The 20,682-nt window shown below is 43.0% G+C and overlaps 1 protein-coding gene across 1 annotated transcript in view; it reads left to right on the top strand.

Annotated features, from left to right (window-relative positions):
- LOC149455679 (uncharacterized) overlaps positions 1-20,331 on the top strand; it is a 46,673-nt gene extending 26,342 nt beyond the window's left edge. Inside the window, exons 7-8 of the mRNA XM_089685988.1 lie at positions 8,368-8,580; positions 19,991-20,331. Coding sequence (XP_089542114.1) covers positions 8,368-8,580; positions 19,991-20,110 — 333 coding nt within the window. The 3' untranslated portion in view covers positions 20,111-20,331. The remainder of the gene's footprint in view (positions 1-8,367; positions 8,581-19,990) is intronic.
- Positions 20,332-20,682: the final 351 nt, after the last annotated feature.

Below are 20,682 nucleotides of genomic sequence, written 5' to 3'. Positions count from 1 at the left end.
AGAGAACATGCAAACTCCATGCATCTCTCTGTGATGGTGTGGCAACAATTCTGCATTGCTCCTGAATTCAGAATAGAATTGTCCCTCTCATGTTGGCTGTGTCTGCTTACACTACGTTGGAATATAAAAACGTTGCAGGGGCATGGCTATCATCATTGTCACTGCTGATTGACAATCCTGTGACCTGGCCACACCTAGTCCTGCCCACTGCTTTAAGGAGGGCTGTGAGCTGCAGTGTCTGGAAGGGGGAGCGTGTGAGATATGAATGATGGAGGATTTGATCAGTCAGGGAAGGTAAAAGAATTTTTTTTGAGCCTTGTGCATCACAATTGTAGTACAACCCCTGAAGGAGGTGCTTGGTAACTTTGGATTCTCTCCAACAACAACCTCGGCCCCTCTGACACATCTGGTTGACTACAAATCACTGCAAGCACATATACATACACAAGTATAAAATACCTTTACGCTGGCTGTGGGTTACTACCAGTCAATAGACACACACTCACTTCCACTTACTGCTACAGGGCGGCATGGGTGCGCAAAGTCACATGTGTAGATACATGATTTTTCAGTTCTGGGTAGGGGCCTCAGCTGTCACTGGGTCCCAGCTGGTGATTCCCCACCAGGACCTGGCGATCTCCAAGGATTTCCAATGAGGGAGAGACTGTATGTAAAGAATACAGATCTCTCCCCTGTCAGCTCCTGCGCATTGCTTTGTATGATTCATCTGCCCTTACTCAAGATGGCCACAGCCAGAAATGCTAGGGGGTGTTTTTCAAAATTCTTTCTCAGCAAAAAAAAGCATGGAGACAAGAGGTAGGCCTGGAGCTGGAGGGGAAGCCTAAGCAGAAGGCCGACATGACTAGGTTTGCAGTAGGCTGTGTCAATTGGAAGGCTAATATGGCATTTTATTTAAAGTTGCAGGAGCTTACCTGATTGGAGAGAGTAGAGGTGGGGCAGGGTGGACAGGGTGGGATCAAGCCGGACTTAGAAGGGGTGGCACCTTTGCCTCGAGGTCAGTTGGAGCGGTGACCGGACAGTGACGGACCGGCTTTAGGTGTAGGTTGGCTTCCCTATTTTTTGTTTTGTCTTTTCTCTTCATTTTGCTATCTTTCGCTTTGTTTCCTTTCAGTATCATGGTTTCTGTTGTTCCTTGTTGACCATGGTACTCTTTGGAATCCATCTGAGTGCGTGTTTGCTTTTTGTCGGTGTTGTCATAGCGTTCGGCTGGGGTCGCAGGATTTTCGAAGGCTGTAGATGGTTGGTAAATTTGGAAAACAATTGGGTTGGGCCCATCGCAGGTATGGGTGTACCTTCATGCAGTAAGATACTAGTGGTTGTGGGGCTGTATCGAGGATGGACTGATCGTTAAATCGTCCTCGAGCTGGTGAAAATGCGGTTGTGGGCCTTTTAGGTGGAGTTGTAGTAGATACAGCCGGTTGGTATAAATATATGTGCCTTCCAAGACCCTACACCAGAAAAGAGGTCAGTCTTTGTTAGGATGGTTGTAATAATTTTCATAATGAAAATGTTTTGATAAAAGGTTGTATATTGTAAGTTTGTATGTTATTATTTAACCTCTTCCAGTCCGGTGCATGCCAATAAACAGCCGGACGGGAGCACTGCCAATGCTGGGGGACATTTCTAAACGTTCCCCCGCATCCTTTGCCTGGTTGGGCTCCCTGGGAGCGCGCAGTGCCGCGATCTGTGTCTGGTGGACACAGCGTAATACAGATCACTGTACAGGACCTCTGTGTGAGGTCCAGATTCATGTGATCACTGATTGGCTAATCACTGATCACATGAACAGTAGTAAACAAGATGTCACTTCCTGACATTGTTTACTACTTGTGAAATCTGTGAATGATCACAGAGGTCACATGGTACAAGGCTATTCATAACAGCCTTATACCATGTGACAAGCTGTGACCAATCACAGCTCTCACAGTAAGAATGCAGCCAGAGAAAAGGAGAAATGATTGCTTTTACACCCATAAAGGCTGTAAAAACAATTAGTGTAAACAAAAAAAAAAAATCTTCATTACTCCCCACAAGTAGTACAGTGTCACTATGGTGACACTGCGCTGGTAGGGTGACAGTATGTAAAAAATAAATAAATATATAATTAATAATATAAAAAAATAAAAATGTAAAACACATTTTTGAAAAATTATTTTTTTTATAAACTAATTTGGATTTTTTTCCCCAAAATGATAGCTGGATACATTTTGGCCAAGACATGAAGACAGATTGTTTATTTGCAAATTTGTGGTCTTTTTCATTTATATAGCAAAAAAATAAAAATCCCAGTGGTGAATAAATAACACCAAAAGAAAGTTTTATCTGTCTCAAAAAAATGCTAAAAATTTCATATGGGTACAGTATTGCATGACCGCGCAATTGTCAAGGTGTGATAGTGCTGAAAGCTGAAAATTGGCCTGAACTGGAAGGGGGTGAAAGTGTCCGGACTTGAAGTGGTTAATAGATGGCGCCTATGGCTTTTTCAACCCCCAAAAAGCCAATGTTTCCAGTTGTTTTAAGAAAGGGGGAATTTGATTGGGTAGGGGGGCGTTGTAAAATCCACACAGCCGCGATATATAGAAATACCTCAGTCAAGGATGGGTGAGTTTGCTTTGAATATTAACAATGAATTAAATAGCATTTTTGGTTTGTGGTGCTCAGTTGCATTGCAGTTCCACTTTTGAAAAGTCCATACGTAGAAGGGTGCGGAAAGATCAATTTGTAGCAAAAACCATCTTTTCTTGATAAATCTCTCTCCTGACCACTAGATGGCAGTATAATAATACCTGCTTGGATACAGGTTGGTTGGTTGGTGGCTTGAGGTTCTCTATAGCAGGAATGTACGGTATAAGCCCCCCATTCACACTACTGCGGCACTGTGCTTTGCCTGTTTAGTTTAGTAGGCTGCCCTACACATGACAAATGCGTGAAAGCAGCTCATTCGCCTTCTTGTGTTTTGCGTTTCACACGGGTTTTACCAACAGGTTTCACCGCGTTTGCTGAAGTTCTCGCACGTGCAGGAACCGCGCTTCTTGTTTGCTGCGTTTGGGGTGATATTAACAATAAATGGCACCACGGGTGTGATACACACATTTCCAGTTGAGTACTTGGTGAAATGGCCCCTCTAACTTAGTTCTTAGTTTTCTTTTTTTTAGACTTTAGGCTTTTTAGGCTTTTTTCCCTTTATATTCACCTGGTGATCCTGCCAATAACACACCTAATGTCCTAGGGTGACAACGCTCCCTACTGTATCAATGGAGGGGCAATGTTGTCACCTCAGGCCAGGAGAACATCTCCCCCACTACTTATCTTTATAATATAACAGAACCCCCCGGGACTTGTTGGTGCCAGCAGGTGTGTGTTAAGGTGCTGCAATGCTTTTTTTTTTTTTGCTTTTTTTTAAAGCAGTATTAAGCCGAAAAGCAAACATTTATTATATTACAGCCTATTATAAATTGTTTTGTCGAATTTGTTAAAGAGCCACCCAATGGTAGATATACTGCTACAGGGCTGCTACGCTGCGCAAAATCACACACACATATATATCATTTATTGTGTCTGATTTTGCATTCCTGGGTAGGGGGGCACGCGCAAGCCGCCCTATCCGTGCCGCTATTGGCTGCTGGATATGTCCATCACCGGGTCCTGCCCAGCGATTCCTGGCCAGGACTCTGTGATCATCAGCAAAGCTGACAGGGGAGAGACCTGTGTGTAACCACAGATCTCTCTCCTGTCGGCATGGACATGCTGCTTTGTCCACAGCAGAGATACAAAGCAGCATATCTCCCTAGTAAAACACACACAGTTAACCCTTTGATCGCCCCCAGATGTTATCCCCTTCCTTCCCAGTGCCCTTAATACAGTGTCAGTGCTTTTTATTAGCACTGATCACTGTATTGGTGTCACTGAGGATGTCAGTGACACCAAATCAGTTCCCCCCAGTGTCAGAATGTTCGCCGCAGTCCCGCTATAACCTTCACTTAAACCAATTAATTTACACGTATTGGGATTTATTTTTTTTTAGCAAAGACATGGAGCAGAATACATTTTGGCCTAAATTTTTGAAGACATTTTTATTTTTAATTTTTTAACTGGACATGTTTAATAGCAAAAAGTCAAAAATATTTTATTTTTTTTTTCAAAATTGTCGGCCTTTTTTGTGTATAGCGAAAAAAAAGTTATAGCGTTTACAAATGGCAGGAAAGATACTGGAATTTTTAATTTTTATTTATACTAATAATGGCGCCGATCAGCGACTTTTGGCGGCAATCAGCGACATATGGCGGCGACCAGCGACTTATGGCAGGACTGCGGCCGGACATTTTGACACTGGGGGGGGGAACTGACTTGGGGTCACTGACATCCCCAGTGACACCAATACAGTGATCAGTGAAAAAAACCCACTGAAACTGTACTAATGTCACTGGGGAGGAAGGGGTTAACATTTTTAGAATTTGCTGTGTAAGGGGAGTATTTTACTAGGGGGCGGGGTGTGTACTGGACGGGGGGAGGGAGGGGGGAGCTGATCGAGGGAGAGAAACTCTGCAGCTTCTCACAAGCTGTCAGAGAACTGACACAGAACAGGGCTGTGTGTAAACAATGCAGCCCTGCTCTGTGTCAGCGATCACCGTCAATCGCGGGAAAACGGCCGGTAAAAACCGGCCGTGACCCGTCGGCTGACACCCGCGGGACAGGTAGGGTGGGCGCGCGCCTCGCGCGCGCCCCCTACCTGTTTTGAAGGCAGCCGTTTTAAAACGTGCTTTTGCCTACGAGTGCCGCCCTGCCACCATTTATATGCGGTGGCTGGGCGGCAAGTGGTTAATAAGTTAATAATTTCATTTTGTCATATTCATTATGTTAGAATGATTCATTTTCCGAATTTGTTTTGTATGTTCGGATTAGTTTCGTATATTGGTTAATTTCAAATGATTTATTCAAAAATTCTAAGTTTTGAAGACAGCTACAGTATATTTGTTTTGTTGTATTTTAATCTTTTCTATTTTTTCTGTTTTATTCAATTCTATTCTATTCTGTTCTATTCTGTTTTATTCCATTCTTTTATCTTCTATTCTATTCTGTTTTCTTGTATTCTTTTGTATTCTATTCTATTCTTTTATTTTTATTCTATACTATTCTGTTTTATTCTGTTCTATTATGTTTTATTTTATTTTCTATTCCATTCTGTTTTACTCTATTCTATTATATTTTATTCAGCAGTGGGAATCATCATCTTATTTCACTTTTTATACCTCACTGTATTGCAATATGTTTCCATTTCAAATTCATTTTTGAATCCTAATTCATTTTAATTTTGAATAATTCAATTTGTTATAATTTATTTTGGATTCATCGAAATTCATTACTATCCTGATTCAGAAATTCAGAGATATCCGAATAATGAAAATTTCTTCTGAATTTTGATTCACAATTAAACAAATTGCACATGTCTACAGCTTACCAATTCTTAGATGTGATGGTTGCATTTGATTTCTTTTTTTAGGCTTTTCTTTCTTCAGTTTTTCATCTGGTAATCCAGCCAGCAAATCTGTTGTCTTTCATAGCACAAACTCTCCAGCAGAATGTATCAGTTTTTCATGGATGAGACAAACCATTTACCACAGGAAGGGATGGATAACATGATCAGTTTTTATTTCTTCAGCTAAAACCTTTATCAAAAAAGGAAAAAAACTGTTTGCTATAACTGATTATAAAGTGTGAGCTGGAGTTTGGTTTCAGTGTGTTAGTGGTTCTAAATCTGCTAATACATTTAACATTCCCCTCACCCCCAGACTGACAATTCTGTCGTCTGCTGTGCCTCCTGTGCTCATTCCTCCGGAGCAGGGGTGGACTGACCATTTGGAAACTCTGGCACTGCCCGAGGGAGGGGTCAGTAAGGGGGCCCATGAGATGCCCCTGGTACCTTTTTCATAGGCTTTTTTAAGTTTGGGCAAGGACACAGGGGCCCCATGATCCCCTATTGCCCGAGGGCCCCATGAGTTGTCAGTCCGTCCCTGCTCCTGAGTTGTCTCTCACTATTACAGGGAGGTGTGTTACTGGCTAGATAAACAGGTGTGAGTGTCTCCAGGGGTGGACTGACCATTTGGAAACTCGGGCACTGCCTGAGGGCCCGGGGTCAGTAGGGGGCCCCATGAGATGCCCCTGATACCTTTTTCATAGGCTTTTTTGAGTTTGGGCAAGGACACGGGCCCCATGATCTTCTATTGCCCGGGGGCCCCATGAGTTGTCAGTCCACCCCTGAGTGTCTCTAACCCCCACTCCTTTGGATAGTGAAGTGTGCAAAGCTCTGAGTATGATGTGGAGTCCAGGGCGGTGTACAGAGCTCACCTGGGGCACCTCTGGCACATGGAGGACTATTTATTCACCAATATGGGTTCTTGTAGTACTTTCTCTTAGGGAAGAGCATGCGTTCTGCAAGTTTCTTTTTACACGTCAGGTTACAATGAACTGCATCCACTTGTATAGAGACCAAAGGTGAGATCTGGTGTTGTGCTGTTACTATTGTTTATTAATTGCCAGAGCAAGTTTTTTCACCTGGAACATGGGGGAATGCAGTTCTGGTAACTCCAGCACCAATGTATGTCATGGCAAGGGGTGCTGGAGGGTATATTGATGCTGGCTGGTGGGGGGTCTATGGTTGCTGGGGGTGATCTGTTGTTGAGGAAGGGGTCTATTGGTCCTGGAGGTTCAGTTGTTGCTGGGAGGGATCTACTGTTGAGGGTCTATTGTTGCAGGCTGATGGATGGTCTATTGATGTTGGCTGCTGGGTGATCTATTGTTGCTGTTGGGAGATATGTATTTTGTTCCAGTCTTTTTTGGAGATTTATTGTTGCTGCTGGGGTCTATCTCTACTGGGATGGTATTTTGTTGCAGGGGTCCATTGTTGCTGGGGAGATATTTTGTTGCTGGGGAAATCTATTGTTGCTGGGGAATCTATTTGTTGTTGGGGGTTAATTTTGTTACAATCTATTGTAGCTGGGAGATCTGTTGTTGCTTCTGAGGGTCTATTGTTGCTAGGATGGTATTTTGTTGCTGGGGAGATCTACTGTTGCTGGGGAATCTATTGTTGCAGTAGGGGTGTTTATTTTGTTGCAGTCTATTGTAGCTGGGAGATCTGTTGTTGTTGTTGTTGTTGTTGCTTGGGGGTCTATTGCTGCTGGGATGGTGTTTTGTTGGAGGGGTCCATTATTGCTGGGGAGATCTATTGTTGGTGGGGATCTATTGTTGTGGGGTGGTGGATTTTGTTACAGTTAGTAGCTGGGAGATCTGTTGTTGTTGCTGCTGAGGGTCTAATGTTGCTGGGATGGTATTTTGTTGCAGGGGCCCATTGTTGCTGGGGAGATCTATTGTTGTGGGGTTGTATTTTGTCCCAATCTATTGTAGTTGAGAGATCTGTTGTTGCAGCTAAGGATCTATTGTTGCTTGGATGGTATTTTGTTGGAGGGGTCCATTGTTGCTGGAGAGCTCTATTGTTGCAGGGCGGTGGATTTTGTTACAGTCTATTGTAGCTGAGAGATCTGTTGTTGCTGCCGAGGGTCCATTGTTTCTGCGGGTTGCATTTTGTTGCAGGGGCCCATTGTTGCTGCGGAGATCTATTGTTGCGGGTGGTGGATTTTGTTATAAACTATTGTAGCTGGGAGATCTGTTGTTGCTGCTGAGGGTCTATTGTTTCTGGGGGTTGTATTTTGTTGCAGGGGCCCATTGTTGCTGCAGAGATCTATTGTTGCAGGTTGGTGGATTTTGTTATAAACTATTGTAGCTGGGAGATCTGTTGTTGCTGATGAGGGTCTATTGTTTCTGGGGGTTGTATTTTGTTGCAGGGGCCCATTGTTGCTGCAGAGATCTATTGTTGCAGGTTGGTGGATTTTGTTATAAACTATTGTAGCTGGGAGATCTGTTGTTGCTGATGAGGGTCTATTGTTCCTGGGGCTGGTATTTTGTTGCAGGGGCCGATTGTTGCTCGGGAGTTCTATTGTTGCGGGGATGTATTTTGTTATAATCTATTGTAACTGGGAGATCTGTTGTTGCTGCTGAGGGTCTATTGTTGCTGGGATGATATTTTGTTTCAGGGGTCCATTGTTGCTTGGTTGATCTATTGTTGCAGGCTGTGGGGGATTTATTTTACTGCTTTTCTTGTTATGAACATGTTCCATGCAAATTACTTTTCTTACTTTCTCTAAAAGGGGCAGTATTAGGAGGGGGGTAGGGGGTGGAACCAAGTGACGGCGCTCGGAGGTGGGTAGGGGGCGGAGACAAGGGGTTACTTGAAAATGGGGAATACCTGAGAAAAAAAGCCCTGTTAATGGCAATATTCTCTCCTACCTACAGAACAACTATGTCCTCACCGCCTCCTGGGTAGCACGCAACGCTCTGCAGCTATGGGACTTCCGCACCGGTAATCTCCTACAAGACATCCCGTTTCCAGCATCCCAACTTCAGGGCGAGTTCCTGTATGCAGCCAGATTCTGTACGGATAGTGTGGTGCTGGCCGGAGGAAGTGGAACCTGCAGCGCTCATGCGGCCAATATCAAGACTCAGGAGGTAAGATATTAGATTTCCCACAGACTCATCTCCGGTACAACCACCTGTAGTCTGCGTATCTTCTCCTTCATGTACTGCTGGGTTTCCCACCTCAGTTGGTTTGCTTTTGGACTTACTCATTGTATTCAACTTCCTGAGCCCCTCAATGGATGAGAAAAAAAATAGGATTTGTGTATTTAAAAACACATGGACCCTAACTAAAACACGCTAATGGGGCTTTTGGAGGCACCATACCAAAAAGAGAATCAATACTCAAGTATAGAAGATTAAAGCTTTGTTGAACACTGTTAAAACCACAGTTGTGGTCCACATTTTTGACCAGTCACATAGCTCATATAAAAAGACACGTGTAGCTTGTGCATAGTAACAGGCTTATTACATAATATTGCAGAAAATATCCCTAGAGATCATTTTCTCAAGATCTTTCACCGATCTTTCTCCAACGTGTTTCACAGGACAATTGCCCGCTTCCTCAGGGAGATATAAACTACAGTTCTAAAATTATATAAACAAAGCCAAAAAGAGCATACGGCATGTTAGGGAAAGATAACAACATTTGTAGCAACCAAATATTCAAATTTACCAGACGATGGCCTAAAGATGTTCATAGAGAGACACAAGGAAACATGACCATTTGAATCCAAAAAAGGTCCCTCCATCAATGGTGCAAAGATAGGCCAGGTGGACCATCCACGTGTCCATAGTAAGAAGAAGGCTGAAAAAACGGATCAAATCATCTAAATATTTATTGTGTCCCAAATCCTTCCAAACCACACCCCTACTCCCCAAACTGGTTTTAACACAAACAAATTAGTAATTCGGGACGACAGGGAAGTAATCTATTCATAGACCTTGACTAGGTACATTTTAGAATTAACCCTCTCCAAAACTAATTTAATCTGAGTAATGCACATCCAAATATTTGGTTTATCAAAAAGGAAGATAAAGTATTTACTGTGTATGTATATATATCTATCTATATATCTAGGTATCCCATACCAGTGATATACATGCTTACCATGATCAAACTCACCCCCAGCTTGAGGTCCCAATCTGCATAGATATGTTGAAAAAAGATATAGTAATATAGATATTCTGCACTAAGGTGTAGCCCTGGAATTGCTACCTCCTATCATGGGCCTTAAGTAGTGAGGGAAAGGTGTCAAATGCCGGCTTTCCAGCCATAGGGCACATGTGCGGACGTGATGTCAGCACGTATGCGTGACATCATGATATCCTACATCCTTCTAGCTGGTGTCGCGGCATCTGACATCACAAACCTGCGTTTAACTCCCGTGGCCATATTGGAAAAGCGAATCAACAAACAAACAAGTACAGGTGCCCCGCGGAGCCATAAGCAGTCAAAGTCAAACCGCGCAATACCCTTAAGGTATCAACCACACCAAGGTCCACATCTCCCAATTCAAAAAATGTATAGATTATAAAACGAAAATGTATTAAGACAAAAATATATAAATGGTTCCTTTTGAAGCCTTCCTCATAGATTAATTATAATTGCCATCTTGTCATAGCAATATAATTTCTATAATGCAAAACAAACAAAAAATTTAAGTCACCAACAATAGCATACATCAAAATACATAATAATAAATTGAAGAAAAATAATATAAATTGAAGAAAAATAATATGTCAAATAAAAATCTATCAAATTCAAAATGAATATAACTAGTGCAATTAAATCATAAATATGATGACTGATTACCAAAAAACCAGACCTGGCAATCTAACCTAGGGCAAAAATGGTAATTTAGACCAGGAGACTGTGTGGTGGCTAGGTTATGTATCCATCTAGCCTCCTTCTGAAGGATGTGATGATCCCAGTCACCACCTCTAGGGTCTAGATGAACTCTTTCAAGGGCAAAGAACCTGACACATTGTGGATTGTTAGAATGATACCATGTCTCCTTTGTGTAGTTACCAGGGGCGGACTGACCATTTGGAAACTCGGGCACTGCCCAAGGGCCCAGGGTCAGTAGAGGGCCCCATGAGATGCCCCTGGTACCTTTTTCATAGGATGTTTTGAGTTTGGGCAAGGACACAGGGGCCCCATAATCCCCTATTGCCTGGGGGCCCCATGAGTTGTCAGTCCGCCCCTGGTAGTTACTGTAAAATCCTTTCCTTTGGGGTCCATTGAGGGACACAGGTCCCACCGCTATGTGTCTAGGATTATGCAGTTGGTACTGCTTTACTACAAGAGGCACCAAATGACTATTCTGGCCAAATAAATGAATTAACACCCATGCACTTGACGCTTGCAAATGCTTACAAACCTCAGGCGTTTTTTTTTACAAAACATTCTGCTGCCAAGAGGAGGAAGGCTTTTAGGAGTTTTATTTTTTTTAACATTCTGTGTGCATGAGGCCTTAGGCACAGTAAGATTATTTTTTTTTAAGCTCAAAAAATGCTGAAAAAAACACTGGAAAAAGGAAACCTTTTTTAGTTTTTAGTAGATTTCAGAAGCATTTAGGAGCGTTAGCGTTTTATTTGTTTTTACAGTAGAGAAAAAAAGCTGTTAGGAGTGGTGTAGGAGTGTTCAGCGTTTTTTTAGGCTAGAAAAACACTCCAAAAAACTCTGCTCCTGGACGCTGAAATTAAAAAAATGCTAATAGCCTAAAGCAGTGTGCATGAACACATAGGATAGCACCAGGGGTGGACTGACAACTCATGGGGCCCCCGGGCAATAGGGGATCATGGGGCCCCTGTGTCCTTGCCCAAACTCAAAAAAGCCTATGAAAAAGATACCAGGGGCATCTCATGGGGCCCCCTATTGACCCCGGGCCCTCAGGTTGTGCCCGAGTTTCCAAATGGTCAGTCCGCCCCTGGATAGCACCATGTAGCTGCTTGGAGTAGAAAAAAATGCTGATACCAGCTTGTAGGAGCTTAAAAAAATGCTAGTGTGCATGGAGCCAAAGACTTTGCGCAAATTGTATTCTGATGCTCTGGGAATTTTGGTTATTTAAACTGAAAGTTCAAACAGACTTGACCAACGACACAAGCAAGCAAATAATAGAAGTTCACGGTCAGGGTTTAGATAATGTTAACAAAGCGTTTCACATTTCTGTTGAATGGCTCTTCTGTAGGAGGGTATTAGGGGAGATTTGGATGACATCGTATTTGATGTCACACAGCTTCTGCATTGTATTGTCTGGTTGCTGTGAGCACAGATAATCTAGGATTAATTACAGGCTTGACTCCTATTTCTCAACACTCTGGACAAGGAGTGAAGGCGTAATATTCCGGGAAGGTATAGAACATAGCATGCTGCAATTCAGACTCGCAATGTGACTCCAAACAAAGACGCAGTCCTGGGTTTGTGTATGGTGCATACGTGTGTTTAGCCACTTGCCCTCCAGAAGATATTCCTGACCAGGCCATTTTTTGCGATACGGCGCTGCGTTACTTTAACTGACAATTGCACGTTCATGCATCACTGCACCCAAATTAAACTTACGTCCTTTTTTCCCCACAAATAGAGCTTTTTTTGGTGGTATTTGATCGCCTGTGCATTATTTTTTGCGCTATAAACAAACAACCCAGACGGTTTTGAAAATAAAACAATATTTTTGACTTTTTGCTATTAAACATGTCCATTAAAAAAGTAAAAAAAAATCTAATTTTGTCATAAATTTAGGCCAAAATGTCTTTGCTAAAAAAAATCCAAATACGTGTAAATGAATTGGTTTACGTGAAAATTATAGCGTTTACAAATGGCGGTATATATACTGGATTTTTATTTATACTAGTAATGGCGGCGATCATTCTGCCACTGGCTAACTGACTAACTGCCACTGACATCCCCAGTGACACCAATACAGTGATCAGTGCTAATGAAAAGCACTGACACTGTACTAATGGCACTGGGCAGGAAGGGGTTAACATCTGGGGCGATCAAAGGGTTAACTGTGTGCTATGTGTGTTTTACTGTGTGCTTTTTTTACTTGGGAGACATGCTGTGAAGAGAGATACAAAGCAGCATGTCCATGCTGACAGCAGAGAGACCTGTGTTGTTTACATACAGACCTCTCCCCTGTCACTGTTCCTCGTCGATCACTGGGTGCCGGCAGGGAATCTCTGGCAAGATAGATTATCCCTACTGGCAAGTTATATAGTTAGACTGGCTGAACAATAACAAAAGTCTATCCAGTTCAAACATAAAAAAAAAGTTATAATCCTATACCCACAGTTGATCCAGAGGAAGGCAAAAAAAAACCCAGCAAAGCATGATCCAATTTGCTCCTGCAAGGGAAAAAATTCCCCCAGAGGAAATTGGATATTCCCTGGATCAACTTTACCTATACATGTTAGTATCCAGTTATATTCTGTGTATCTAGGAAAGAATTCAGGAATTTTTTAAAACAATCCACTGAGCTGGCCAGAACCAACTCTTGAGGGAGTCTATTCCACATTTTCACAGCTCTCACTGTGAAGAAACCTTTCTGTGTTTGGAGATTAAATCTCTTTTCCTCCAGACGTAAAGAGTGCCCCCTTGTCCTCTGTGATGACCTCAGGGTGAATAACTCTACACCGAGTTCACTATATGAACCACTGATGTATTTATACATGTTGATCATATCCCCCCTTATGTATTATACATGGAGATCATATCCCCCCTTATGTATTATACATGGAGATCATATCCCCCCTTATGTATTATACATGGAGATCATATCCCCCCCTTATGTATTATACATGGAGATCATATCCCCCCTTATGTATTATACATGTTGATCATATCCCCCTTAATCTTCTCTTCTCAAGAGAGAATAAATTCAGTTCCTCTAATCTTTCCTCATAGCTGAGCTCCTCCATGTCTCTTATCAGTTTGGTTGCCCTTCTCTGTACTTTCTCCAGTTCCCCAATGTTCTTTTTGTGAATTGGTGCCCAAAACTGAACTGCATATTCCAGATGAGGTGTTACTAATGATTTGTACCGGGGTAATATGATATCTCTCTCTCTGGAGTCTATACCTCTTTTAATACAAGAGAGGATTTTGCTCGCTTTAGAAACCGCAGCTTGGCATTGCATGCCATTATTAAGCTTGTGATCTACCAGATCTCCCAGATCCTTCTCCACCATTGATTCCCCTCAGTTGTACCCCCCTAGTATGTATGATGCATGCATATTCTTAGCCCCCAAGTGCAGAACCTTACATTTATCAACATTAAACCTCATTTGCCACATAGTTGCCCAATTACACAGAGCATTGAGGTCGGCTTGTAAGTTGGAGACATCCTGTAAGGACGTTATTGCACTGCACAGCTTGGTGTCATCTACAAAGACTGAAATGGGATTTATAATCCCAGACCCTATATTGTATATAAATATATTAAAAAGTAAGGGTCCCAACACTGAACCTTGGGGTACACCACTGACACCCCTAGACCATTCAAAGTATGAATCATTAACCACTACTCTCTGAATACGATCTTTTAGCCAGTTTTCTATCCATTTACATACAGATTTTTCCAAGCCTGTAGACTTTACCTTACACATTAGCCGTGTGTGGGGAACTGTGTCAAACGCTTTTGCAAAATCCAAGTATACCACGTCCACTGCCACCCCTCTGTCCAAGTATACCACGTCCACTGCCAACCCTCTGTCCAAGTATACCACGTCCACAGCCACCCCTCTGTCCAAGTATACCACGTCCACCGCCACCCCTCTGTGCAAGTATACCACGTCCACCACCACCCCTCTGTCCAAATATACCACGTACACCACCACCCCTCTGTCCAAGTATACCACATCCACCGCCACCCCTCTGTGCAAGTATACCACGTCCACCACCACCCCTCTGTCCAAATATACCACGTACACCACCACCCCTCTGTCCAAGTATACCACGTCCACCGCCACCCCTCTGTCCAAATATACCACGTCTACTGTCATCTCTCTGTCCAAGTATACCACATCCACCGCCACCCCTCTGTCCAAGTATACCATGTCCACCGCCACCCCTCTGTCCAAGGTTTTGCTCACCTCCTCATAAAATGAATTCAGATTTGTTTGACAACTTCTGTCTTTCATGAATCCATGCTGTCTGTTACTTTAAATATTTTTTTCCAGCAAGAACTCATCTATGTTGTCTTTTATTAAACTCTCCAGTGTCTTCCCAACTATAGACGTTAAACTAACAGGTCTGTAATTACTTGGTAAAGAGTTTAGCTTCTTTTTCAATATTGGCACCACATTGGCCCTACGCCAATCCAGTGGTACTATACCAGTCAGTAAATAGTCCCTAAAAATTAGAAATAATGGCTTTGAAATGACAGAGCTCAATTCTTTAAGGACCCGTGGGTGTATGCCATCCGGTCCAGGGGCTTTATTCACATTTATTCTGTCTAAATATTTCTGTATCATATCAATTGTGAGCCAATGTGGATCATCTGGAGCTGTGTCAATACCATGCCCATTATGGACAAGAGCTCTCCTATGCTCCTTTGTATACACAGAGTTGAAGAAGGGATTTAATACATTTGCCTTCTCTTTGTCCCCAGTCACCCACTCTAGATTATTTTGAAAAAGTGATACACTTAGACTAGGTTCACACAAATGTGGGAATGCCGCTATCCATGTGTGTTACCCACACCACATTCAAATCGCACTGCCCTTGCAATCTGCTGCGGGTGTCAGTACAAAGTTTACAACACCCCATACACAGGACGCAAACACAGTGCCTTTGCCTGCAGTAGATCTCATCAGAGCGCATGGTACAAAATGACCATGCTGTACGGTTGCAGTGGGGGCCCAAGGAAGGTGCATGCATGTCTTTGGTGTGATTTAGTTCAGTTTGAGCCTATTCATAATAAATGGACTCAAATTGCACCACACTGAATCATATGTGAATTGCACAGAAATGCGGTGCAGTTCATGTGCGATTCACAGGCGGCTCATTGTGTGAACCGAGGCTAAATGTCCAAGAGTGTGTACAGTAGGCACGCCTCTAAATGAAAGAGTTGAGGTGTTTCCGGCAAAGGGTACTGTTAATGCTGAACCATACAAAGATATTTTACACAACCGTGCTCTTCAAACCTCGTGATAACAATTTGGGAAAGGCCCTTTTGAGTTTCAACATGATGGTGCCCCAGTGTACAAAGCTAGCTCCATAAAGGCATTGTTTGAGTATGACGTGCCCTGACCTTAGCCCTACTGAACACCTTGGGATAATTGAAATTGTAATCCACATCTTCTCATCCAAAATCAGTACCTGATTTCATAAATGTTCTTTTGAGCACAGATTCCCATAGACCTCCTCCAAAATCTTGTGGAAAGCTCTCCCTGAACAGTGGAAGCTATTTTAGCCGCAAAAGGGGACCAACTCCATATTAATGGCCATGGTTTTGGAATGGGATGTCCAATGATCTCATATACAGTTGCAAGAAAAAGTATGTGAACCCCTTGGGATTACGTGGAGTTTAGCATGAATTGGGCATAAAATGTGCTCTGAACGTCATCTAAATCACAACAATAGAAGAACACAGTCTGCTGAACATAATACTACACAAACATTAGATGTTGCCATGGTTTAATTGCACATAACATGTAAACATTCACAGTGCAGGGAGGAAAAAGTATGTGAACCTTTGGAGTTAATAACTGGTTGACCCTCCTTTGGCAGCAATATCCTCAACCAAACGTTTCCTGTAGTTGCAGATCAGACCTGCACAACGATCTGGAGTCATTTTGGACCACTCCTCTTCACAAAACTGTTTCAGTGTAGCAATATTCTTGGGATGTCTGGTGTGAATCGCTCTCTTAAGGTCATGCCACAGCATTTTAATCGTGTTGAGGTCAGGACTCTGACTGGGGCACTCCCGTATTCTGTGCTGTTGCAGCCATTGTTTTGTTGAATTACTTGTATGCTTTGGGTCATTGTCCTGTTGCATCACCCATCCTCTGCGGAGCTTCAGTTGGCGGACAGATGGTCGTACGTTTTCCTGCAAAATGTCTTGATAAACTCTGGAATTCATTTTCCCATCAATGACAACAATCCGTCCAGGCCCTGAGGCAGCAAAGCAGCCCCAAACCATGATGCTCCCTCCACCATGTTTTACAGTGGGGATGAGATTTTGATGTTGGTGTGCTGTGCCTTTTTTTCTCCACACATAGTGTTGTGTGTTCTTCCCAAACAACTCAATCTTGGTTTCATCTGTCCACAGTATATTTTGCCAGTAGTGCTGTGGAACATCCAGGTGCTTTTTGCAAACTTCAAACGTGCTGCAATATTCTTTTTGGACAGCAATGGCTTCCTCCGTGGTGTCCTTCCATGTACTCCATTCTTGTTTAATGTTTTCCTTATTGTAGATGTGTCAACAAAAATGTTAGCATGTGCCAGAGATTTCTGTAGGTCTTTAGCTGACACTCTGGGATTCTTCTTTACCTCATGCAGCATTCTGCGCTGTGCTCTTGCAGTCATTTTTACAGGACGACCGCGCCTAGGGAGAGTAGCAACAGTGCTAAACTTTCTCCATTTGTAGACAGTCTGTCTTACCGTGGACACATGAACATCAAGGCTTTTGGAGATACTTTTGTAACCCTTTCCAGCTTCATGCAAGTCAACAATTCTTGATTGTAGGTCTTCTGAGAGCTCTTTTCTGTGAGGCATGGTTCACATCAGACAGTGCTTCTTGAAACCAGTAAACCCAAAACAGGTGTGTGTTTTTTAAGGGCAGGACAGCTGCCAGCAACACATCCAATATCATCACACTGATTGGAGTCAAGGTTGGCTCACTCCTGGCTCCAATTACCTCTGGGAGAAGTCATTAAGCTAAGGCCTCACATACTTTTTCCTCCCTGCACTGTGAATGTTTACATGTTATGTGCAATTAAACCATGGCAACATCTAATGTTTGTGTAGTATTATGTTCAGCAGACTGTGTTCTTCTATTGTTGTGACTTAGATGACGTTCAGAGCACATTTTATGCCCAATTCATGCAAAACTCCACGTAATCCCAAGGGGTTCACATACTTTTTCTTGCAACTGTAAGTGTGATGGCCAATTGTCCACAAACTTTTGGCCATAGTGTATTTCATTCTGAGGTGGCATATGGGTGGTGGAGTTACCCTTTGGTGTCTTATTTGTCTTGCAGGTTACAGATTATATTCTATGCCAGCACACCTTCCTTGTATTCAGAGTGATTTATTAGAACTCCAGTTATAATAGCCAATGTTTTGGGACTGTGCGTGGTCCCTTTTTCAAGGCATTATATGGGCTACAGTGAGATCTATCTGCTATAGTTTCTGGTTTTGTTTTCAACTGCCTTGGACTTCCGTGTTCTTCTACTGCCTCATTGGCCAAATTATTTAAATGGGCAAATATAAAATATGAATAAATTGTAGCACTACTCCTTTAGAAGTTGCAATAGATTTGGGTCCCCCTATAGTCTTACACAGCCAGGCAACATGCATTTTCATTCAGACTTGCATCCAGGAGAAAGTAACTAGTCCTTGAGCTTGTTTTGATGTTTTATTAGAGGGTAATAAAACTTGGATGGGGTAAGAGGTGTACATGATGCTAAATGGAACTGGAACCAAGGACAAACTTCCTGAAACTATGTGCATGTCTTTACAGCAAAAGATCCTCCTCTGGAGAGCTAGCCAGCCTCTCCTGATGTACCACCCCAGACCCCAGATTCTCCTTAATCCAGCAACTCTGGATGAATTCCTGGGCAGGGGATCTAGTACCTGCCACTACAGTGTTAACAGTCCTGGGTAAAAAGCTAATTCAGATTCCCACCAGAGTACTCCTTTCACCTTATTGGCCCCGGGAGTGCAGGTTTACTCACTTGGACCCTCTCCTGTGCTGTCAGTGGGTTGGTGGCTGCTACTAGGCCTTCTAGCTGGGCTGCTTCTTCCCTGCCACACAGGTGCTCCTCTCTCAGGGGGGATGTGAAGTCCCAAGCTTTCAGCCTTCCAAGGTCCTCTGCCTGCGGGTGAGCCCCTCTCCATCTGGGCCCTCTCACAGACTCCTGCCTCCAGTCTCAGATCCTCTCTCTCTCCCTTTCCAACCACCACTCTCCTCCTCCCCTGCTGAGCATGCTCAGTTACTCTTGAAGGTTGTCCTGGCCCCTTGCCAAGCCTCCTGTTGGGGATTAGCAAGGATCCTCCAAGAGTACAAACCAGCTACTCCTCAGATCCGCCCACTGCGTCTAGACCTTTCTGCAAAGTTCTAGAGCAGGGAGAAATTCCAGAGGGCTGGTCTGCAGAGCTTCTCAGCACTGACCGAAATTTTACCCATGCTAGCTATTACTCCCAGTCTGCTACTCAGCCCTAGCTAACAATTGGAGTCTAGCTCCCCCTAGCTAACTAGGAGGGTGCTACAAAATGAAAGCCACAATATAGCAATTAAATCTCATAACAAGTATCTTCAATCCAGTATATTCACTGCACAATCAGTGTGAACTGTGCTGAAAACTGGCACGTCAGTGGTTTGTAACTCCTCTACCACACATAAACATCAGCCTCTTACCAGAAATGTAGGCCGCAAATTATAGGAGGTCTAATGGCTCTTAATCAAAAAGCCTAATGCACCTTGTACTCCCAAATGGACCAAGTATATGGGAATCACGGGCCTCTCCAGCAGGTAATGTGCTGCAGACCGATAAAAAATGGGTCACAACCACATAGAGTAAGACCACAAACACTAGTTTATTCACATTAAAAAAGTACTCACATTGTAGATGTACAAACAGAGCAGTGTATCACCAGACCGACAGCCGGTCTCAGAGTTTGATGACATCAACCATAGGCCCACCCTGACATGTTTCGTCATAGGCAGACATTCTTAAAACACCACTCTTTGTCTTACATTTTCCTTAATAAATTCCAGGTATGGGTATTTTTACATAGTTACCTGGGTTCAGTTTGGCATGGTGATATCATGCTCCCCACCTTGTCCAGTCAGAGAATGCTTTGCAACTATTAAGAAAACGCAAAGCATTCTCTGGTGCCTATTCTAATACAGCAGCTCAGCAGCTCGGCACAGGAATTGGAAGCTGATGGAGATCTCTGGAGTAGTGCTCTCTACTACGCTGATTTCCAGCTCCTGGAGACAAAACATGGGGAACTGTGCATGAATTGCAGAGATGTACTGATGACTAATGTTTTTTATTTTTGTTCTAACATATGTACACTTTTTTAAGTACATTTAAAGGTTTTGTTCACTCCCTTGGTTCTAAATCTGACTGCTTCAAGGCTGCAGTACTCTAATTTCCATTCTTGTCCTACTACATAGTGAATTACTGACATGAAACACAATTTGAGTCAGTTAAAGGAACCCTTTGTAATGGCTGCAGTGAATGTGCTGGGCTGAGAGATAGAGACATACTCACCAACATCTACGAAAACAAAAATTGTTAATGATAAATATATTCTTTTTTTCCTTTACAGGTCCTTGGAGAGGTGTCCTTGTCCCACAAAGCTGTGCAGACAGTAGACGCTGCCCCTAGTGGCCAGGCTATGGCAGTAGCAGGAGTTGGCGGAAATCTTCACATCGCGGAGCTCTGCTGACCTGAAAGATAGGACGATTGTCAAGGCCATAATGACTAAAGATGTAGAGTAGATAGTTTTTTGGAAATGATTCAGAAAAATGTAATTTCATGTAAGCAGGTTCACTAACTTTATTGTCTAATGTAGTTGCATGTATCAGTCCTTTAAAGTGTTAATAGGTTGCATTCCTATGCATTTTTTCTTTGTAATGTATCCAGTAAATACAGAAATGGTTAAGCCTCTGTTGTATAAGCATTTGGTTTTATTCCACTGCATTACATTTTTGGCTCGCTCCACAGAAGATGTTGAGTGAGGAACATTGATTCTTGGCTCCAGTAGAAGAACTAGAGCTATAATCAAACACACTGGTATACTGGGAGCCAAGAATTCAATGTAGGACATCCTGGAGAAGGGATACCATACCGCTGCATAGGGCTCTATAGTGCGAGGGTCCTATTGGGACAATTCAGCCAGTAGATGGTTAGAAAGGGAAAGGTTTTCTCTTCTACCGCTCATCATCCGCATGGAGAAAAGAATGCCTGGTCTGCTTTTGTTTGCTCCAGGCTAGTCACCCAAGTAATGGAGCCAGGATG

The sequence above is a fragment of the Staurois parvus genome, unplaced genomic scaffold, assembly GCF_062004578.1.
Source record: "Staurois parvus isolate SC_StPar_1 unplaced genomic scaffold, SC_StPar_1.0 ptg000390l, whole genome shotgun sequence".
NCBI lineage: Eukaryota > Metazoa > Chordata > Amphibia > Anura > Ranidae > Staurois > Staurois parvus.
Note: the sequence above shows the minus strand (reverse complement) of the source record. Positions and strands in the feature narration are given on the sequence as shown.